Below are 24,778 nucleotides of genomic sequence, written 5' to 3'. Positions count from 1 at the left end.
CCCCCCCCACACACACACACACACACACACACACACACATCCCAGATACTCCCCGTCTCTCTCAACAGAACTCAAGGTGAAGGACTCCCTCTCCCTCAGCAGTGCTTTAATGCTCAATTTCTTCAGTCTTCCGCTCCCTCTTCCTGCTTTTACCCCCCCAGCTCATGTCCTGCTGGTTCCGCTCCCTTACAGTGTTCTTTCTTTTTTCTTTCAAATTCAATTTTGCTCCTTTTACTCAGATTTCAAGCTTGGTTTGAGGCCCTTTCTCCGTCTCGTGTCTTTTTCTCAAGCACATTTTTTTTCTTTCCATTCTCTCTAACTCAGTCTGATTTAGTGTCTTCCAACCGTCTGTCATTTTGTTTATGTAAAATACATCAAGCCTTTTTTTTTAGCCCTGCATTACTCCTCCACCGAGCAAACTGAGAAACTCCAACACTCACCAAAAGGCTATTGTCTGAAGCTTGAGATGTTCTTGTATTTTAGCTTTTTTAGCTTGTTAAGTTCTTGTCTTTTTACCTTACTTGCTTACGTCAACCAATCAGGACCTCAGCTTTGGCCTATGATGTGTTGATATAATCAGCGTGTGGAATCCTAAACTGAATGGAGAAGAATCTGATTGTTCTCCTGAACTTTGTGAAATCTTTCTTATTTGAATAGAGTGTTGACAATAATATTAATAAAAAAGGTTCTCTAACTTTATTCCTATTAGTATGTTTCCCTCCTTGGACTAAGTGTGGGACAGCAAGTCATCAAACTAGGTCAAAGAGAGATGAAGGTACCATTTAAAGTGTCCATCATTCAGATCCGGGCTGCACGGTGGCGCAAGTGGTTAGCGCTCTCGCCTCACAGCGAGAAGGCCCCGGTTCGAATCCCGGCTGGGACCTTTCTGTGTGGAGTTTGCATGTTCTCCCCGTGCATGCGTGGGTTTTCACCGGGGACTCCGGCTTCCTCCCACCGTCCAAAAACATGCTTCATAGGTGAATTGGTGACTCTAAATTGCCCCTAGGTATGACTGTGGGTGTGACTGAGTGTGTGATTGAGGCCCTGCGACAGACTGGCGACCTGTCCGGGGTGTACCCCGCCTTCGCCCATCAGTGGCCGGGATAGGCTCCGGCACCCCGCGACCCCGAACGGGATGAAGCGGTCAAGAAGATGGATGGATGGATCATTCAGATCCAGCTTCTGCAAGTAGATGGTGAATCTCAACGTACCTTGGGAGAGTCTGACTGAAGTCATTGGAGACATACTTACAGATGCTTTTGTAGAACTCTTCAAAATAAACTAGATTGATGTGCAGTAAAATGATTACTTAGCAGATTTAATCTAAAACAGGCTAATTTTTACCATTATGTATTACTTTTACTGTAGCACAAAATAAAAGGCATCTTTTGCTGTGTTTAGACTAGCTTTCTGATGATTTGTGCAACATTGTGCTTCTTGAAGTTGTAGATCTGATTAAGGGGCATTAGACATAAAACAGCAATGAAGTTAGAGGTTCTCAGGGAACTAGTGGACTAGAAGCTTTGATATAGTAATTAGATGTAATGAAAAGCTTTTTGTATTCACATGTATTTAAGTAATAGCATGTTACCAAGCTATACAAGCTTTTACATGACGGCGGTTTAGAGAAGTAGTTCACTCTGGATTTTATTGCACAAACTTGTGCATTAACTTGTCTCCATAAAAGTCATTTAACGCAGACGCAGCACCGTTATCCTAATGCTTTGTGTTACAGTAAAAGCCTTTTGTCATTACAGTGGTTGGCTAATAACTAGTAACTCTTGCAGGCCAGCAGGTGTTAGATTTTTCTAGAATTTGCTCACATAAAAACAGGAGGGCAACATTTCTGGTCCTTTGAATTGTTAAGTATATAGTGTGCAGATACAGGTCAGACTTAGTACGATTTTAAAATACTTTCAAGAAATGTAATCAACATCCATAGTTTAATTTCTCCTCATGAAGCTAAAACTCCTAAATTCCTTAAGAACTGTGATGAAAGATCACCATTTTTAGCTAAAACTCCGGTTGTGGGAGCGTTTTCTTGAGGTTGGTCACAATGACTTCTTGCCTCTGGCTCCAGTTGATAAAAATCAGTCAAGCGGGGAGAGCTTCCCAGAAAGCATGCACCATGACACAACTATCAGAGGGTGGCAACCCCCCCATCTGTGTTTGTCGAGATATTAGCCGCACGCATATCCAAGCACCGGAGCATGAGGATGATATGTAAATTTGAGCTCCGTATGAATTTATGAATGCTCTTATCAAACTTCAACTGCTTGTTTGCTCTCCATAACTTCCACAACGGTAAATGAATTAACCCCCCACCCCCACCCCCCACTGTGAGCATTTTTTATTGTCTTACCATCTTGTTGTTTAAAGCTGTTCAAATCTAAATCTCTTACTGTAAAAAAGTGTTTTTGCTCTACCTCCTTAACATGAATGAAGCTTAAGTTTTTGCTGCAAATAATTTAGTTTCCGTTCCCACACTCAGGCCTGATTGCTGCAAGACCTTTTAAGTCAAAAAAAAGGGGTGGGCGAATCAGTGTGAGCATCAGTAGTATCGATACTAAGGTGATACTAACCTGATCAGAATGATACTTTTTTGTTATTGCGTACACTAAAGTGCTTAAATTTATGTTCAATTTAAGTTCATACAAGCACATAATCTGTTTTTTGCCATATTGGGGGAAAAAAAAAAAAAACCCAATTTGAGCAAAAATCCACCCGATTTGAGTGGAAAACTGCCCAATTTTATTTTCTTTATATTTTTAGATTTATTTGAACCACCAATGTGGTTCCTGAGTGCAGCTGTGTCTGTAGCTTACCACTCCCTCATGAGAGGGTTCTAAGAACTAATTTACCTGGATGTGTGACAACTAATGGAACTTTAACTTAACTTTATTACAGTGTTTTTTTTTTTTAGTAGTGATTTACTGCCTTTATTTTAAAAAATATACGTTTTTTCTACATTGCAGTTTTTTTGCACTAGTTACTGTTTTATTATTACAGTAATATTCTATTTTTTTTAAATGCATGTTCTATATTTGATGTATGTTCAGCTCAGATTGTTGTAATTAGTTAACAAACATTGTTATTTGCCGAAAGTCTCTTTCTTGTGTTTTATTAAACACTTATTTAACAAAAAATATGTAATTCCAAAATGATGGGATAATCACAATATTTCAAGTAAAAAGTATTGATATCGCAAATATTAGCTCTTTAATTACTTGGTATTGGAGCAATACCCAAATTTCCAGTTTTGCCTCCTCAAATCAAGGATCACTTTAAAACAAGCTATATTTAATCAACATTTAAGAAACGAAATAACGGATATGTTTCAGTCTGAAAAGATCAAAATCAAAAAGCAAGAGTGATGACAAAAGGATGGACATACGAGGGGCAGTGGGGGGTTCTTCTGAGAGAGAAGCAGTTCAAAGGAATTCTTCTCTTTAAGAGTTGGTCACAGCATAGATGAACCATTGGTTTGGAAATGAAAAAGCAGTAACAAAAAGAGGGAGTTTATTTAACCAAACTCCTGCAAATTAACCATATCAATTTAGATACAAATGTATCAGGTTTGTGTTTTAGCCTCCTATGTACCTCATTTGAAAATAGCCTAAAAATTATGTTTCGCTCAATGTGGGATTTTAACTAGTTCTGCTGACTGGACAGTCAATCACAAAGAAAACTTAGAAGCTTCCCAGGAATGACCGACTGACTTAAAAAGAAAAATAATTCCAAAAACGCAACATGGGCTCATCAAGGAAATCGTCAAACTAAAACATAGAAAAGAACTACAGTCTTGACTCATGGAAGGTTTGATTTTATTCAATAGTCGGAAAAAGACAAATATTGATCAATGAGAGTTTAAGGAGAAAGACATTGCTGAGCTAAAATAAAATTAAGATTTTTTAAAAATCACCTGGATTAAAACCCAAAAGTTTTGGAAAAAAAATATCTGTACTGATCATAAAAAAAAATGGCTGTAGTTTGAGTGTCACATTACATCTGGACTCAAGCACAACGACATGAGTTGTGTGATGAAGTGGGCTGCCTTTCTGCTAGGAGCTGATTAGCTTCAGTTCTCCACAAAAAAAAAAAAAAGAAAAACCTGGAGCAGAATGTCTTCCATCAGTTCATCGTGCTTGAGCTCAGGAAAAACAGCCCTCCTAGGAATAAGTCAAAAAATTTTAAAATTTGAAAAACTGCCTTTTACTTAACAAGAAAAAAAACAGTCCATGTTTTTGTTTTAAGAAATAAATTCTGCTTGTTACTTTCTTAAGATTCAAACAAGGCAGTGTGCTCACATTTGCAAATCTGCATGTCTTAAAATAGCCTAATTACGGTTTTGTGATTAAATTCTGGGTTTACCCCTTAACTTGTAAAGTTCCAACATGCTAATAAATCCAGGACTCCATTTATTGAACAAACAAAACACTAAAGACAATTTTATATAATTAGAACAAAATTCAGGCATAAAGGGGTTAACTGACATGACAATCAAAACCTGATTTTAAGACATTTATCACTTTAAAACAAATACAATGTTCTTGAATCATTTAAGAACAAGAAAAGAAACGTTTTCTCCCAGCCCTGTGAGCAGCCAGATTTATCCAACTTGGTAGCAGTCCACCCACTGGTGAAGCAAACCACACCGTACCCACTAAACTTTTGTGGTGCATTGTGGGTGGTGAAGCTTTGAGAAATAGCGGGGGCGAGCCACTACAAAATCTAATGACAGGGGGCGATCCTTAAGTACCCTTCACTTCCCCAACAGTTATGTCCAGCGGTCATGCGTTTTCATCCCAGGCAGTGAAGCAGCGGATCAGTCACTGAGAGAGGACCAGGGCTGTGCAACCTTTACCCGCAGCGCAACGCCAGCTTCCAATTTGACACACTGTGAGAGCAGAAAGTCGCCCACACAGAGCAGAGGAGGCAGGAAGCGTTCGAGTATGATCTCAGCAGAGTTATTGTTGATTCAAGGCTGGATCCTGCGATGCAATGCAAAGCAGTGACATCCAGCACATGTGCAGCAAGCATGCCCCAAGTGCAATGATGTATACTTATTCTGATGGAAATGAGAGCTCATTGGAATAAAGCATGTTGGTTTACCAAAGGTACAAGCTGAGTGTAGAAATAAATCCTTGGTAAGGGAGAAGAAGACGGTCTAGAGTTCTTCAAGCATCAAAAATCATGAGGGATCTCCATAACAACAAAAGTTATATCATGTTTGTGCAAAAACATGGAGATTTTCAATAAATTCAATTTTACTATCCCACTGAATTCTTTTTGGGGTCACGGTGTTGCTGGAGTTAACTTAGCAACTGTTGGGCAAAGGCAGGGAACACCCTAAACAGGTTGGCAGTCTGTTGCAAGGTCACACAAGCTGCGTTTCCACTACACATATGCGCAAAACTGTATCGAAATTCTAAAAATGTTGAAAAAACACAATTTTGCATTGACACCATTTCCATCAAATCATAATTATGCAAATAAACCCAAACTAACTCAGACAATAAGTCATCATAGACTGGATAATCCATGAACCCCTCCCGTGTTCCACATGGGAAGTACCTCCTGGTTGCAAAAGGGCCAAAGTAGACTTCCATTGAGAAATAGACAGTTATCAGTCATTTTATTTGTCAGAAAAAAATGTTTTGCTCTGATAAATTATTTTTAACATTTTCTCTCTCATCCTTATTTATATATATATATATATATATATATATATATATATATATTTTTTTTTTTTTTTTTCTTTATCACCAGATATTCAAGTTATGAACTGACCAATAAGATGCCTCAGTAAAAGCATGTGATGCCCATTGGCCCCACCTCGAACATTTGATTGATAGATTCCCCTGAGCCGCTTTCAGTGGAAAGGGGTGTGGACTTCCAACAAGCTCACTCATGATTGGCGACAGTAGTTCCTCTAAAAATGTGACCCAGACCAACTTGGACCAATCGCTTGTCTACAGGTTACAATATGGTGCTAGACGTTTCAGGAAGTGACAGTTAAGGCTTTTGTGAAGGCTGGAGATAAGACATTTCCTATGGGTGATGTCAACACCTTGTTTTGGAAGTTCATATAAACTGTCAATCTAAGCCATTCAAAAACATGGTGACGGATGTGAGCAATACCTTGATTTACAGCAAATACATTCAAATTTCTGAAACAGCACTAGAGTTCATCATCATCTATCAATGGAGACGTCGGCATCTTATCCACGGAGCGGTAAGCTATGTGGGAGTGGCTACAGATGAAGCGATTTTGGGAAATGGAGGTTTGTGATTTTACAGAGGAGCTGTGGATCCAACAATTCCACATGATATGCTCAACTTTTGATGAACTTTAGGATGCTATGAGACCTCTTGTGGCACTAAGTGCAGTATCTACAGTATTTGTTGATCACGTGACTGTCAGGAGTCAGGGCTCTGTCTCCTCCTACGGCCACCAGCGGGAACTGTCTCCAGAGTACTGAACACCCTTCATCTCCCGACAACCTCAGCGCACACTACCCGGATCCCACTCAGCTGACTCTCATCTGCTAATCAACCACACGACACTCAAGCACTGTACAGAGCCTCAATCAGTGGAAAGTATTGTTTGGGCCACCCTGACTTCTATCTGGACCTGACCTTCGGTTTCTAACCCTGCTTTAGCTTTGATTGCTTGCCGCCTGCTCTGACCCTCACCTGGACTCTGACACCTCTAGTCTTTTCTTTGATGATCCCATCATCCATGACTGAGCTCTGCCTGCCTGAACCTGATTTAGCTTTGTGGATTTTAAGCTGTGCTTTGTGGAACCAGCTGTCTGCCCATTTGTGACATTGACTAATTTAATTAGAACAAAAGTGTTCCCATTGCAGTTTTACAAAGTATTTTAATTTTGATACGCCTCAAAGACCACCTTTATCATTGCAAATCCAATTTGTGCAATTTCATTGTCAATGGAAATGCAGATACGTTCACACACCAACATGCACACCTAGGGTCACTGTAGAGATACCAATTAACCTATGAAGCATGCTTTGGAGGAAACTAAAGTACCTGGAGAAAACCAACCAGAGAACATGCACACGCCACACAGAAAGGACTCAGCCTGGATTCGAACCAAGGCCTGCTTGCTGTGAGGCAAGAGCGCTAACCACTACACCCACTGTATTTTATGAAGCAGTATTTGAATCTTACTTTGAGATCCCGTAAAACGATTCTCAAAAAAATCCTCACATCCACAACAATCAGACCTCCGAATCTCCTTCCCTATATGGAAGTTTTGAGTGAAGGGTAGAGATGACATGTAACATGAAACAGAAAACCTGCCCACAGTCTATGGATAATAGTGCTGGCTAATTGCCTTGAGTGTAAAGATGCTTGACACAGAGCGGGTATTAGTGCTTTGCATGCAATCGCACCTTGGAGATTGGTGGTCTATTTTTACATGCTTGTGTGGGCGCCAGGTGGAACGGTGCAGGGACTGCGGGCGTCATCTGTGTAATCATTTCATCTGCCAGTCGGCCGCCGCCTGAAGTGAACAGGCTACCTGAGGGCCGGAATGAGTGAATCTTTTAAAGAAACGATAAGGACGATCTATTTAAAAAAAATGCTGAAGAAAGACTTTTAAAGACTTAACAAGGTAAACTAAGAAATAAGGCTCCTTATTATAAAGGGGTTTGAGGCTTGCTGGCCAGATGACCCAACTTTGAAAGTGACATTTAGGAATAGAAGAAAAAAAAAGTAAAAGAAAAACATAGCCGAGAAGATTTAATGAGTGAGTCTCTCACTTCCTTCTCCCTGTGGTGAATGACCTTTCTGACTCCCCAGTGACAACGTTCCCACCAGATTTATTGGGCTTCTCCCTCGACTGGTCTGGAATAAAGAGGAGAGTTGCTTCGCCATCCAGACGCTGACCTTTAATTTGACACAGGCAGGGACAATCATGCCGCACGACACCTGGCCGGCCGGTGACATCAAATAGAAAACTGGACTCGGTGGTGGCAGCATTGATTTGAAAGCCTGGGACCTTGTAGTGGTGCCTTTGCTGATAGACACCATTTGCACCATGAGCTTTGTGTGGCGGATAAAAGTGAGGAAGATGAATGTCACAGCAGCAGAACAAGAACAGGGTAACATGTGCACAGATCAGAGACAATGGCTGTTACGACAGCGGAAGCTCCAGCAAGCAGCTGGCTCATGTCTTGGTGTTGAGTCTTTAAGTTGCCTTTTTTAAATAACAAACTAGAAAAATCAAGCAACTCAATTATCTCCATCTTGCTAGCAGGTAATGTATCTTGGCTGTACAATTCAATTCATTTCAGTGTAGTCTGTCTCAGCTTACAGTTCTTGAAATCTGCTGAACCTGCTTTGATCAACTCGTCACATATTGACATTTGGTGTCTAAAATTGACATTTTAAGTGCCCCCAACTTGTTGTTTTTTGATGTGCTGGCTGGTCACATTAAATCACGGGTCCCCAACCTCCGGGCCGCGAATTGAAACTGGTCCAGTACTGTAATGTGGAGGATATCGATGCCCTAACCCAGTATCAGTACTAATACTCTAACCGTAACCCTGTACTGATTTGCACCTGGTACCGCATCTGGCACCGGTTTGGGGTAGGAAAACGGCTGGTACTGCATCTGGTACCGCGTCCAGTGCCAGGTTAGAATATCAGGTTTGGGTACCGGCTCTAGACATGCCCCGAGGACCAGTCCACGTCTGTTAACGCACCTGGTACCACATCAATAGGGTTGCAGATCCTTAATTTTACGAACAGCGAGAACATCAAGCAACGATGAGTTGGGGACACCCAAAACGTCAAACAGTGACGCGGAGGAGCCCATAACGAAAACGTCAAAATGTGACGACTTGGGGATGAGAATGTGTTTGATCATGAGGTGATAAACTGCTTTTTCCAAGACACCTCAATTAACATGTTGAAGGGTATCTTGTGGTTAAAAATTCACAGCCTCCTTTCTTACAACAAATTTGATTCATTCACTATTATTACTGTTATTATTTACACCATATTTTGACAGCAGTTTCATTGTAAATGTTGTATCTATTAACTTCAGATTCTCCTTAAGTCTTTTTTTTAAAGGTTTAGGATTTTTGGATGGTTCTTATCCAGCCCTTTCAGCTACAACATCTTTTGATTGATTTTTTTTACCCTTTTCATCCAGAATATCACATTACATTACCTACTCAGCACACCACATATGTCCACACATCTCCTTGAGTGGAAATGAGTGGTGACTGTATCACCTTCCAGAGAAAAAAATAAATAAATAAAACAATCCTAGATGGTCTTTACCGCCTGCCACCACACACTAACTACAAAACACATATTCCTCAAATTACTCCTTGATGTATATATATATTTTTAAATAACAATTTATTAGAACAACTGTTCAGAATTTCCTGTCGAGTCTAAAATAGTTTACCCCAACAAAAGAAAAACATGTCTGCTTAAATCAGTACAAGCAACTTGAAACCTAAAATCATAATTCCTTCTTCTGAAGAAAAAACATAGTTTCTTTCGGCTCTCTGACATCTGTTTTATCTTTGAGCATTCTCAATGAAGTTTGCTCTTTTACTACATATTTAAATTATAACAATCTTGACTTAATAATTAAAGCATTTATTTGTTCCATTTTTCTGACTTTGTGAGTTATTCAACTAAGTTTTTCTGCTCTAAACATAATGAAATTGAATAGGATTTATATTTATCAGCCCACACTTCAACACAGTAAGTGAAAAAAGGCAATATATAGTATGATGTACTAGTTAAATATGATCGATTGATTTAGAAAAAGACATTTGATGCTCTGATTTTTTTCTTAAAGACCCACTACAACGAACATTGTGTTTTGGGTGTTTTCAACATGTCCTTGTGTCATTTTTGTAACTCTAGATGACACATATATATCAAATTTAAGTATTTCTTTACTCAAATTGTTGTGAGTCAGGAACTATAAAAAACTGCTGTTTGAAAAAGCCTGTAGCAGAGATGAAGAAGCAACAAACTCACTGCTCCACTCCTTTCTGACGCATCCACTTGCAGACAAATAGATCCATGAACGTCTTTGTTTTCCTCATCCGAGTTGACATCCAGCTCAAAAACCTTACAGCTGGATAGCTCCAATATTGCTCACCATTTTTGTTGCATTAGTAATGTTAGGTTGGGGTGAGAGGGGCTGTAAGTTAGTGGCCTGCAGATTCCTGGTCCTCAAGATCTACTACCCTGCCTGCTGCTGATTACCTGGACCAGGTGTGTTCATTCAATCAGAATGTGGAGACATCTGACTCAGCTAATCAGCAGTAAGCAGGGCTTGGACATCTGGAAAACAATCCTGATAGTAGATATCGGGGACCAGGAATGCGCAGCCTTTGGTGGTGGTGAAGTGGGGGCGGGGTTGCTCAAGGCTAACAGTTCTGCCTATAACTCAGAATGAATTATTGAAGCTCTGCAAAACTTTGTCCTACAAAATGACATGTTTTTTGAGTTTGGGTAAAATCAGCAGAACCATAACTAAAACACCATCAGAAATGTAGGACTTAAAAAAAGCCTGGAAGTACTGAAGACACAGAAGTATACTGATTTGTTTGACAACTTAGAAAACATTGAATGTAGATGTTTAAAAGTAATAATTGCAGTTACACCAGCACTTTAAAATGCTTTTGTTTTTATCTTAAATCAGTTTAGTTTGTGAAATTAGAACATTTTCATGTGCTGATGAATTCGATTTATTCTGGATCTGTGAGGCATGTGGCTGAATGAAGTCTAATTATAACGTGTTCATTTTACCTATCACACTTTGTGAAAGTTTGATAGTTCCTGTCTAACAGAAAACGCACATGTGACAACTGGAAATAACTCTGCCAATGTTTGAAGAGCAAAAGCAAACTGAGCATTTGTCAGACTCGCATCCCAACGGAATGAAATGAAATGGGGCCTTTGTGGGATTTTTAGGCAACTTTCACTTCAAGAAAGGCGGAACTGCAAAGTCTTCCAATGAATCGCAATTTACCAAATGCATATTGTACGTTCTGTAATAAGCCTTGAGTAGCAACACATATCAGAACTGCTACGAACCAAATGCAGGGCTTTGGGTTTAGTAATGCAACGGTGAACATGTACATATGTCATTATTGTTGGGGAAAACAGCTTTTCCTCACCTTCAGCTCCGGCGAATGCGAAGCATTTTAAGCAGCCTGAGAATAAACAGTGTTTGTTGTTTTTCACGGCTTCTGTCCTCCGCTCGTCCAGACAAAGCAAGGTCATATCGCCACTTTTCAGACACGTGGAAGGGACTGAAATGGAACCAGCTACAAAAGGCAATGCACAATAAAGATTTAATATTAATGAAGCTAACCCAGCTCAGCCTCGGCGCCATTCTGAGCGAACACAATTACTCCCTGAAAAATAAATCTCAAGGAGCAATACGCAAGATGATGTCCTTTAATGTGATCACTTGTAGGGTGGAAAAGTGGAGATGTGTGTGTGTGATCACACAAAAGATTAAAGCTCTCATACAATTACAGTTATCTAAAGACATTTTACTGCAGCTCTTATCTTCCATATCATCACCGTCACAGCAGGTGAGCTCCGATTGCCAATAAGACGCAACATGAGCTTTGACGAAAAGTCCATCCTTGACAGAGAAACCGTAATGGAGAAGAGATCACAAACACCCACCAGCACTCGGCCATACACTATCCCTCTGTCGCTTTAATCACAGTCTCGTTTATTCATCCATCTCCTAAATCCCCTTAGTCCTCTTCATCGTCACGGGGATACCAGATCCTACCCAGTTACTGCTGGGTGAAGGCGGGGTTCACAACCTGGACGGTTCGCCAATCCATCACAGGACCACGCAAAGACAAGCAACCGAACACCCGCAGTCAAATTTGCTCCTCATAAACAATTTAGAATCAACATAAGAAGTAACGCCTTCTCACTGTGAAGTGAGAGAGCTAACCACTATCGCACAGCCACGGTCACATTCAAAACTCTATTCATCGTTGGTGACATCAACAGAAAGTTTGGTTATGCACACACCGTTCTTTATTTAACAACAACAGACGATGAATGAAAACTGTAATTATGATGGGTGGGTGGTTTGGGACGGCCTAAGTGGTAACGGACCTGAGATGATTGAAAGAAACACTTATTTGTTAAATAACGACAGGAATTTAAAAAATAATATTAACTTCAACTAAACATGACACTTTAACAGTATTACTTAAAAGAAAGGTAGGAGGCAACAGAAAGACACAGCAGCATATGACAGAAATGAACTGAAATAAGTTAATATTCTGAAACCGTTAAAAATAAAGTAAAGAATCTTAATGGTTAAATTAAAATAGATGGAAACTTTGTAGGACTACATTTAAAAAAAAATATTTCCTCTATTAAAAAAGAAAAAAAACATGTATAAAACATGCAATTGTATAAATAAATAACAAACAAAAGTGGTTTATACCCATACACACCTTGAATGTTATGAGATACATAACCCCTATTGTAAAAGTAAAGTCTGTCCAACACAAAAGGTCTTTTTTATCTGTTTGCTCAGCTGTTGGACAGGACAAGTAGAAAAAAAAGAAAAAAAAATGAACAATGTATTAATGTTACTTCATATAGGTGGATAAAAATCAAATAATCCCATTTTTTATTAGATGCTACACATTTTATTATCATAGTTATCGTAGGGGTGGGATTATGAAAGGTCACTTCTTCCCAGTCCCTTTCAAGCATTTAATCAAATTCTACATATCAAAAGTTATATGTAAGATTCAAAATCTTTTTGCAAGATTGACTGTATATAAGAACTGGACTGCGTGACCCCTCCACCTGGTGTTCCTAAACAGGAAGTACCTGCTGGTTCCAAGAAGACGTTGAGAATTAAACAGCTACTTTTCAGTCATTTTATATGTCTGAATAAAAATTCTTGCTCTTTTTTTTATTATTTGTTTTTGATAATCTAGTTTTTATATATTTTTTTTGCAGTGTAAGTTATTTAAGTTATAAATTGGCGAGAGCAGTTGCCATAGAAACGTTGACTCAGACTGATTCAGATCAATCACTACTTAGTGGCGTCATCTAGCTCCTGGTGTCCACATTGCAGTAAAATGACAAATTAATTAACTTCATTTTCTATGGGTGACATCACACTCACTCAGTCCAGTTTTCATATACAGTCAATGGTGCATTTTCTTTTTTTTATTATTTTCTAATCAATTTCTGAAATTATAACTCAAGTAGATTTGAGTTTATTTTTTATTTGTATTCTCTTTTCCCCAACATTTTTTTTAAATTGACTGAAATAAACGAATCAATTAATTAATCAATAGGCCAAGATTTATGAAAGCAGATTTATTTTTAAATAATTTTTGGTCAAAAGCTTTTTAAAATTGCATTTTTTTTCTTCTGTAGTGTCGCACAAAAGAGGTCCCTGCCAAGCAAAACATTTCCTTGTAGTGTGTTTTCTGCTTTTTATGATTAAGAGCAGCTCAATAAAGTTAAAGGGAAACAGGGTCATCTGTGGAGCGTTTTCAGGCTAAATGACAAAGAAAAATCCAGTCCAGACAAGGTTGCTTGTTTACAGAGTTCTCTCTGAGTTTATTGAAAAGCGTTGATATATAGGAACTCAGTGTGGTCGTTTGCTACAACATCAGTGTAAAATATTACTCTGCCTTCTGAGTCCCCTTATGGTACTTAGGAGGTTCGAAGCCGTTCTGTGTGTTTCTTAAAGTACAGCAGCTGCAAACGTGGGATTTGCAGCAGAATTGTTGGCCCCACAAAATACAAAAAGTTCATATAAACTTTTAAAAAATATGTTTTGCTATAAGATTTACATACCTCAAACAATTCTATGGGTAAAAAAAACAACATTTTTTTTTCTAATAGTGGACCAAGAATGTTGTAGGTTTTTTGTTGAATCTAACAATTTTAGAAAATATTAGTAAATAAATTCAAATATAATTAAATCATATGTATTAGTTTTGATGTCGCTGCTATTTAAATAAAATCTTTGTCAATCGTTTAAACAGAAAAATTCAGTTTTGTATAAAAAGCAAAAAAACAAACATGATGCCAGACAATAAGCTGTCGTCTCGCATGACTTTGAAAGAAGACAGCCCCATCTCCAAACTATGAGGAGTCCATCATTCATGAATGGATAACATACAGACTGTCACTAAACATTGCAGGACTGGATGTTCGTCTTGGTCCAGGTTAGACATTTAGACTGTGAGCCAAAAAGATACCCAGTCCCATCAGCTACAGGGCGAATTCATGACACTACATCCAAAAAAAAAAAAAAAAAAAAAAAAAAGGCTATTTTAATAATGTCTGCTACATAAATTGGAAAACTTTGCAGCTTAGTTCTAGTTTGAAATCTGTAACGTAACAAACCGCATGGCTGAAATGCCATTGAATAGACATGAGCGGAATTTTAACCAAACTGCACCTTTATAGTGATTCTTTGGATCAAGTGTGGCACGGAGGTGGAGGTGGGTGATGTGGGCTTGCTTTGCAACAAATGGACCAGCTTGAAATCATTGTATTAAGTATGAACTAGTTTTTGTGCCAAATGTATTTTAATGAAAGCTAAATATGAACAGATTTTCCAAAGAAATAAAAAAATAAGCAGGAGATGAAACATTTGATCTCTCTTTAGCTTTATGACAGGCTTTCTGAACTTTTCCCTTCATTTCAACTATAACCTCACAACCATCATTCCATAACGACAGAGGTGTGTGGGCAGAAAGGCGGGTTTGCTGCTCACGTTTAACGCTCAACGCAGTATAAACCAGAGTTTTCCATGAACACCAGATGTCCCTTCAACAAGAGGCCCTATGAATTCCAGCTGTCTGCTTTTAAAGATTACAATGATTTTAGAGTTTAATAGTTATGATTATCAAGTTACATTCTGCCATGCGCGCAGTTATGAGCTCTCACCTCTGCTTCAAAACAATGGGCAGAATGATAAATGATGCGGCTGTCACAGCCTGCATAAACGGACTGTTGGTGCTACGCTGAGTAATGGGGTTCTCAGAGTGTGTAAAAAACAGAAAACAAAGCATGTTAATGTGTTTTTTATGTTTATACGGTTTTTGAAATGTATTAAAATAGTGAATTTTTAACAAAGAACACATTTCTTTTTTTTACAGACTCAAACACATAGTTTGCATTATTTCTTCTTGTGATCAACGTGGAATTTGGTGATGATTAAAAAAAAATAAATAAATGAAAATACAAATACACAAAGGAAATGCACTGAATGGATCATCACTCAAAGCATGAAATGTCAAAGAAATAAATAAAAAAAACAGCAAATTCAGCAGCAGGGTGGCTGGAAATCCACTGACAATATGCATTTCTTCACGTATTACCACATAAAACATGGACACATAAATAAATAAATGATCCCCATCAAAAAAGATGCCGTCAGCAAGATACCGAAATGTGGCTCCCTTAAGTTTACTTTGATTTGATACACTAGAATTCCATTAGGCTTTAACAGGTGGCAAACAAAAAGACGGGATTACTTACATTAAGCATATCTTGAAACTTTAAGAACTATGTTAAAATATGAGTCCAAAAGTAACAGAACATCTGTAAGATTATTCCAAAAGGATCAAAAGAAAAAGAACAATTTTGTCCATTCATTAAATAATGAGCCTAGAACACAGAATAAATAACCATGGGTTTCATGGTTTTAGTGGATTGCACTGGATTCATGTGATAGGAGCCAAAATTATTAAGGAGTTAGACTGAATTTATTCTATTTCAAAATGACTGACAGTTTGCTAGCTGGTTTTCAAAGAAATATTTGGCTCCATTAATGCAAATTATTAAATGGTGTATTCCTTCCTAGCACTTTACTACGTTCTCAGAAGGCCCAAAGCGCTTCACAGTCACAATCGAGAGATCACACAACTATTTTCCATCTTTGTCACTGTTTTGTTGTCTCCACCCCACTGTAATCACAAGTATAGTGAATGCTAAAAGTATCAGTGAACTCACGACTTTGTGTTTGCTTCATGGAAGTTTTACAGTTTGGTAAAGAAAGTATGGAAATTATTTCCAGATGTATATATTCAGCTTCATTCTGTATTTTTTTGTGTATAAAACTAACATAATTCCAAGTTTTGAAAAAGACAATGACAAAAATATTATTATAAAATATGGATTGAGTTTATCTGACAAATGGAGTCATTAGAACAGAGATTTACAGCAATCTCTTTACATAAAAAGCTAGCTTTATTTAAAATGAATGATTTAACAAATCTCATAATGGAGAGCCTCCCTCCCCAATAAGTTTCTGTGAATGTTCTGAGGATGTGATATCACCCAGTCTGAAAATCAATATGTGAACAGCTTTTATAGACACAGAAATATTCATTGAATTTCACTTTGTAAAAGCCTTTAAATAATTAAGATGCTCAAATTAAGCAGTTGGGGGCTTTGTGAAATAATAAACTCTGGTCCAAAAGAGTTCTTTCAGTCTGGTCTGCATGCAACAGAAGATGAATATAGAGGAGGACGTCAGCTGTGTCGCTCATTGTATTAAAAAAAGACAACAAAACAAAGGAGGACCAACTTTCTTAGAGCACACTAATCCAAGTTTATAAGTATTTTCCACTCCGCATGCTGACTCAAGAAGACATGCTGTAATGCATCCTAAATACTGCAATGCATAATGCATTTTTAAAAAATAGAGCAGAATGCTAATTGAGAGGCAAGCATAACTGGGCTGGGTGTTAATTATAGTCATCATGTTTACAGCACGTGGAATTAATGAGATCTTTACTGAGAATAATTGATCCAGTTTGGGCCTGTAGACATGATGAAGGCTTTGGTTCTCCCCACAGACGGGCAGCCGGCTGAGACGCTGCTGTCCTGAGCTTTGAACAGACCTCTGTGACACAGACGTCAAAGAGGTCGTCCCTCTGAGGCTGAGCCCGGGCAGTAATTAATCATCTTTGACATCATCATCCTCATTGTCACCTAGCAACTGTCCACTAGCATTAACCGCACCAGAACGCCGGCCTGTGGTGGACAGAACTGAGGCGGGCAGTCATTATGCAACGTCTTCAGTGTCTTAATGTGGAGCATTTCACACCTTTGTCAGAGAGGGTGATATAACTCAAAGTCTATTACATTAATAAAAAAAAAATTATTGTTCTATTTTTTTATAGGAAGTATAAAAGCAAAAAAAATGCAAACAGTCTGCTCATGATAACCAAGCATTATATCTAATATAAGATCAATATGAACCGTTTGTTTTTGTTTGTGGTGAAGCAGAAAATGAGTTACAGTCGGAGTTTGCCTTGAAGTTACATCTAAAGCTGCAGAAGTCAGCAGGCGATGTCAATGAAGTACACAGAAACGCCCCAGACAAACATCAATTTCTCAGTAGCTCACCATAAATAACCCAAAATATTACAAATACTCGTTTTTGTTGATACAAATTCCGCAGAAATTGTTACTATCATTACCTTTTGTCCAAAAAGGAAGCAGCGTGTTTGAGTAATGAAAAGTTGTAGGCATGTCCTTATCCTCTGACACTAGGACTACAACTGTCCTCAAATAAATTGGGTGAAAAACTGAGATCAGAGCGAAAAAAGTATGTACCGTATTTTCCGGACTATAAGTCGCACCCTTGGAAAATCTATGAAAAAACTAAGCGCGACTTATAGTCCGGAAAATACGATATATAGAAAAGTTAGAAAAAAAAAACATAAAAAATAATTTAAAAAATATATAACACTAAAAGTAGACCACAAAGTTTACCAGAACCACAAACTTTGCTGCTTTGTGTCCAATATTGTTGACAGTATTGACTCAGAAACTGAACAAATAAACTGTTCATACTGGTTCATATTTGTTACTTCCTCACGTTTTGCTGTGTAATGAATACAGTAAGTTGGAAGAACAAAACAGACTGTTGATAATGTGATGAGCACATAAACTAATCGAACATGGATCATGTCTATGACATTGTGGCATTTCAACATGTGGCTTTTTAATATTTATTTGCATGTCATCTCGTTTTTTCATGACCAGAAGAGGTTAGTGTCCAGCCTGTTTGTAGTTCTTTGATTCTTTAATTCTTCAACAAATTTAAACAAAAAGTACCAAAAAAAGAGCAAAAAATACTTATGTTTAATACAAGGAAAAAAATGATCCCTTTTGTAATTGAATGCACTACGCTCCCATAACCTATAAATTTAACTTTGTAGTTTTTTTTCCCATTAGGTAGCTTTAAAATACATCAATTTCCACATAAAAAATAAAACTTCATCACATTCAGTAAGGTAATTTTCCAGTCTGGTACAGTATTTTAGAAGCTAATTAGCTTTTTATTTTATCTGTCTGCAGGTTGCAAATACCTGCTTAGCAGAACCACAGAGTTTGACCTAAGAATCCTCTCTAAACATTTGCTAAAATGTTGCCATTTTGATGTGACATTATGTTATTTGTGGAAGATGTTTAACTTTATACATTTAAGTTGATGTCAGAGTCTTAATCAGTTCTCATTGTTGAAGCTAAACTTTGATCTGACAGTAAAGTCCTTGGTAGAAGTTGTTTTGTGGTTTTCATGACAAAGACATAGGAAAGTCCAAAAACACTATTTGCTACAGAATGTGCTGTACTTTAAATACAGATTTTTTTCTGTGTATAGCAAGCTTTTTTAAGAGATGTGTTCATTTTAAGCCCACACACACAGGACGCAGTGTTGTTTACAACTGATGCTCATTTTTTTAAGCCAGCTACGAAGGAACCAAAAAAATTGAAGCTGACATATAAACATAGAAATTATACAAAGACTTATATTTAAAAAAAACACCGAATGCTGAATATACACTCACTGGACTCTTCGTTACGCCTACCTGTCAAACTGTTCGTTAAGTTTTATTCAACTAACAAGGCAGCAACTCAGTGTATTGGTAAAAATTACTTCCTAATCTGATGAGTCTTGATTTCTGCTGCAACATTTGGATGCTCAGAATTTGGCATCAACAACATCCACAAAATCAGTGAATAAATCTACTTTAAGTATCTGTGGGAGGGGCCGAGTCACCAGCTTCAGCATCTAACTGCAAACAATACAAGCTTTGCAGGAAAAATTTCAGAATTCTCCAAAAAAATATGTTTTTTTATCTGACAGCGAAGCAGAATGTGGATATAAAGGTGTAAAAGTAATAATACTGATCATGTGTTGGCTTCAATTCATGAAACAAAATTTGCAACAAAAATAGTTTTATTTTTTAAAGGTAACTAGTTTTTTTAGCACCACTGACCATGATCGCTTAAGACATGAATGCTTCATGTTTAATGTTTGAATGTTTTTTCCATCCCAGTAAAATTTAAATCATTATGACTTCACACAGTTTGCTGCGCCACAGCTGTAATTTCTATTCTAAATGCAGAGATTGGAACACATACAGTCTGTGCCATTTCAAGAGACAAATGCATTCATTTGCACTTCTGTTGGGAAAAAAAATGATCTTGGTTTCAGCTTTAATTGATTGCATTTTAATTATCGCTTGCAGATTTCAAATTACCCCACAGGTGAGGACAAAAGAAAATAAATGTGTGAAAAAAAGGAAGCCAGGAGAGACAAAGAAACCATTTGTTTGTTTGCACTCTGCTGTTCAGCCTCTCAGTCTTGTGCAAATCCATCTTCCGGGAAGCAAATTAAAGCAAAGGCGGGATTTAAATAACTTTCATTAAATGCTGATAGGCTCCATTAGCTCCACCAATCACCTAACCAGATAAAGAGATGAGCAATTGGGAATTTTTTTGAAGACTCCGACTGACAAACAGAGGAAAGCTCTCCGGAACTTCCTCCAGATGCCAGTCATGCTGCATGACAGCACAGTCTAACTAGTATTTTCTGCCTGAGTAACAGGCGAGATTAAGCTGTCAAATGAATAATACTGCACTTTTGAGCCTACATTATACTGCTGGATGCGACCGCTGAGTCTTAAGTGGTCATAGATCAACATGTAGAAATTGCAAATGGCAGCGTGTTCAGGTAAAAGACTGTGACTGAGTTCCTCAAGGTGTTTACTCCTGGAAAATTGGGGAATAGCAGGCTGTCATACGGTGACACATCAGCCTTTGTTAAAGAAATTACTTTGCTCTTCGCTCGGCTCTCTGATGCTCAGCCTCGTGGACAAATTGTCCATTTGGTGAGTGCGGTCTAAATGGAAGTGCGTCTCCGGCTTGTTGCTATGCCGAGGCACAAAGGAACCGGGGCAGATAGGAATCCAATTATTCAAGGCAAATAATGGATGTCTCATTTAAGATGTGCGGCTGTTGCGACAGTAATGGCACTGCCACAATTTTCCAGGAGCCAGTCTCTATCAAGAGCATCATCTTCTGCAGGGGTAGTTCACCCCGAACTCATACACAGCCACATGCTACAGGCTGTCAAGCTACAGAGACCATAATAAATTGTTTTACCGCACAAAAAGCACGGTTTCAAAGATGGAAAATGTACTCACATGTAGCGCAGGTGTGGGTTCTGAGCAAACGCTCGGGGCTGGATCACCTTCAGCTTACAATTCATGATGGTTCTGAGAAAAGAAGAGAGTTAAGGGACACATGAAACAATGCAGAAAACATCCATACAGTGTTTTTAAAGAATGACTACCAGTATGTAGGAACTGGAGCTGGCAATTGGGAGTTCTTTTTAAATTTCCTGCTCGCTCAAACTGGTGTGAAGTGAAATAATGGGGACTTCAAACCGATTCTCATTTCACCCAATGGAATTCCCTCAAGGAAGCCTGGAAATCCCAGAATGGAAACCACTCTTCTGGGCCACAATTGTAATGACTTCTAATCTTGTAATCACAGATGTCTCTTTTCAGAGAAGTCACAGACATCATCAGTGAACGCCTCATGCACGGCTCACGCACTGAGCTGATTATACCGAGCTGCTGCTGCTGCCAATTACCTTCTGAAAATCGGATCACGGCTTTGTAGTCTTTTGCTGAGATTTGCTGTCGTACAAAAGTTCCAAGAGTCCTTGAGGGGGTTTTGGGTGCTTCCTGACAATAAGTTCCACTGAGGGAATTGGCTACAATCGTTTCGTATTATTTAGCTTTCAGAATCAGCACGACTTTGTTCTGAGATCATAGTGGCGCTTTGTTGTTTTCTTCCCTGCAGAAACGACAACAATGATTTCAGCTGCTAAAGACAATGACTGCTGCAGCACAGCGAATATTAGCTTTGGGATTTTTAATGTGAAACCTTCCGGAGGGGCGTTTGCAACTCTCCAGACCAGATCACACAAGTATGTCTGAGGGATTGAAAGAAAAACATTAGACTTTATCTTGTGACCAAAAGCATTTAGAAACATTGAGACCCAAAACTTTGAGATCTTTTGTGTTTATACATTATGTTTTTACATTTTCTTGTAGTATCTTTCTCGTGATGGAGGAAATACATAAAATAATTTAAGATTAAAACTGCCTTTATGAGTATTTCTTTTAATTCAAATTGTGATGGATCAGAAGCAGATAAAAAGCTTGGGTTTGTGATGTAGCAACTGCCATGGGCGGACCAAAGTCTCCCCTCTTTGATGGATATCTGATCCACTTACAGACAAATAGATCCATTAATTTCTTTATTTTCCTCATCTGGCTCAAAACTGTACAGCTGGATAGCTTCAATATTGCTTACTTTTTTTGTTTTTGTTTTGGGATGCTAATGCTAGCTTGGACTTTTTTTGTTTATTGACAAAGTAGACATTACAATTATATGTGTATACAGGTGAAGAGAACATTAATTAAATTTAAGCATTACTAAAAGAGAAAAATAAAAAAAACATAAATCTAATTAACGACACAAAATAACATTTTAAAATATATATATTTAAAAATAAAATTAAAATAAAATTCCTATCTGTACACAGAAATCTAAATTAAATTGGGAGGCATCAATATATAAATAACCCCAACTAAGATTATCCATAAATTAGAGGGTAAAAAAATCCGTACAGGTAAACGGAGAATTTAAACGTTTTGTATGGGGTACCATTTGTGAATCAGAGAAGTAAAATGTTGACATCAATGTTTTCAGATATTTAGCATGTTTTAGGAGAAAAGAACAGGATTTATTTTTCAAATGCATATTTTCACCCATTTAAATTAATGTATTTATAAATGTTACATTTAATAACTAAACATTTAGTAATATTTAGTTAAAAATTAAATATTTAGCTTAAATATAAATATTTAATTAAAAACAAAATTGCATCCATACACAAGTATGAAGGCAATTTAGTTTTAAATAATATATTTAGTTTTAACTACATATTTAGATCCATTCTAGATAAAAATGTAATATATAGTTAAAAACTAAATATTTAGTCTTAAAATAAATAATTCATTTTTAACTAAATGCGCAAAATATACATAGTGGCAGTTAGAAATACAAAGTTATGTTTTATTTCTAGATTTTCTGTCACAGTTAAGTCCTATTTTACATTGGTTTTCTTCATTGTAGGAATCCTTTTACGCAGGGGTGTCAAACATCTGGCCTGGGGTTTAATCTGGCCCTGTCATGAAGAAAATAAAATATAAGAATGTTACAAAAAAGTAAGTTTCTAGCTCATTGCAGTGGTGATTATGGTTCTTCAAAGAAATTATCGCAATATACAGTTTTGCCACTAAATCCCCTTTTTAAAAGAGACTTTTAACTTCATTCCTAGTAAATTTAAGTTTTGTGTTTTCTGAAGTGTTTCACAAAGCACGGAACGATGACAACATTTCTCAAGAACACTAATATGGAGGCCAGAGGTCATGTGACCACAACTTTAGTTAATCCTTGCCTACATTTAAACTTTTTTTTGTGGTTGAGATGTAATCAAATTATGGTTTAATTCTATTCACTATGACATTTTTGGTCTTCTATATGTTGAATACTTTCAGAACTTTTTAAATTTGAGCATAACCTCATTAATCATTGTGTCAGTTACAAGTTTAAATGAAGGAAAAAGCAGTCCTCGGTTCGTTGCCTCTTACCTGGGTGCGCTAAGCGTGTAAATGACTAAAGCCTTGAGCTTCAAAATAAAGGTTATAACACAAAAAGGTAGTGCTCCAGGAAATAAAGGGAAGCAGGTTCGGGAAACATTACACCTGATCTGAATTACAAAGATTTTAATAACCGCTAAAGAGCAAACTTAAGACCTCATAAATCCCAATGGCTGCTTGACAGTGTGTCGCAGGTAATTAGATGCTTTTTTATATGTAATTTTCAACCTAATATTTTGCTAATTGAATGTTTAATGATTGGTAGCCTACGGCCTAGACTGGGCGATTTCAGAGGAAAACGGTTTCCAACACCATCAATTAGCTTACACAAAAGAGGTGGTCAGAAATGGTGAGAGTTAATGAAGGAGTCAGAGTGATTTAGCTTTCCTTTGTTCTAGGACTGAAGACTGAACGACACCACAAATTAGGTGTCTCTTTTTCATCTGCTATATTCCCATGTTAGTATAACAAGATTTACATTCCTTTTACCTTTAATGTTGCACACAATTAATTCACTTTTCCTCCATTCAGATGCAGCATCAGAAAAGTGGACTAAATAATTGGCTGGAATGTGTTTGGCTGCTGAGCAGTCTGCAATCACTGCAGTCACTTTATAGGCTAAACTGGGAGTGCGAGGCTTGTGTCACAACTAGTTTGAAACACGATTAAAACTATAAAGTGGAAATACAAACACAGCAGGCTGTCATGAAGCACACAGTCTGCTCTGCCTCCATCAGCTGATCATTTTCATTTTTAAGGAAAAACAGCGTCAAATCGTAGCAGGAGGAATGCTTTTCAAAGGTTTAGATCAAGGCTGCTAAATAAAAATAAATCATACTTTTATAAAAAAGGCCAAACAATTTGAGGTTTTCTGCAAGCGCCAGATCTTTTCTGTTGAAAAAAGGGTTTAGGAATGGTTATATATATATATATATATATATATATATATATATATATATATATATATATAATTTAACACCTTTGAAACCAGCATATCTCACTTGCTTTACAGAGAAGCCAGCGTGTTATCAAACGACTTTACAATTGATGCTGCAACATTTTTATTGAGTTTGAAAAGTAACTCTGTCAACTCAAAAGTATGTATTTTTAAATATATGGTTGTCATTTCTCTGCTGATAATAACAGTAATAAATGTGAAGGAAGGACGTTTGAGACCTAAAGAGCTGTGAACACCTGTGGTCAAATGCATTACAGACTCGCATTATGTGTCCACAGCACACTGGAACAGTGTGTGGTTCAGGGACTGAACCAAACAGCTGTGGTCACTAATCTTTTGCTGTTTAAAAAAAGTAAAGAAAAGTATATGTTTTCTTTGAACATTTTCACAGCTCACATCTGTGTTTGCAAGACGACTGTAGCAACACAAAACTTCACAACCTATTGACCTTTTTGGTTTGGAATTAAATGAATGTATCCAGTGGGATTATAAAAAGAAACTTCATTGATTTGGAAGTTTTCACATTAAAAATTGCAGTTTCCTATGGGTGGAACCTAAAATAAGATCAAATGTGAGACAACTCTAAGAGTTCAGGAATCTATGAACCTAAAGTGAGACCACCTGGAGACAAAAATGAGAAAACAAAGTAATCTTTGGGGAAGCTCTACATTTACCTAAAGATGTGAATGAAATGTGTGCAGCAAACGTTCAGCGCTTCTGCTGAGCAGAAAAAGGCCTATAGTGGGTAACAATGCAGACAGTTGC

At 37.5% G+C, this 24,778-nt stretch overlaps 1 protein-coding gene across 6 annotated transcripts in view; it reads right to left on the bottom strand.

Moving 5' to 3' along the window:
• The window catches only part of ntrk3b (neurotrophic tyrosine kinase, receptor, type 3b), a 280,707-nt gene that overhangs the window by 189,863 nt on the left and 66,066 nt on the right, over positions 1–24,778 (bottom strand). For all 6 annotated transcript variants that reach the window (XM_024295435.2, XM_024295438.2, XM_024295436.2 and 3 more), the window contains exon 3: positions 20,524–20,595. In XM_024295435.2, coding sequence (XP_024151203.1) covers positions 20,524–20,595 — 72 coding nt within the window. The remainder of the gene's footprint in view (positions 1–20,523; positions 20,596–24,778) is intronic.

The sequence above is a fragment of the Oryzias melastigma genome, linkage group LG3, assembly GCF_002922805.2.
Source record: "Oryzias melastigma strain HK-1 linkage group LG3, ASM292280v2, whole genome shotgun sequence".
In the NCBI taxonomy this organism is placed as follows: domain Eukaryota; kingdom Metazoa; phylum Chordata; class Actinopteri; order Beloniformes; family Adrianichthyidae; genus Oryzias; species Oryzias melastigma.
This window is presented reverse-complemented; position numbering and strand designations above follow the sequence as displayed.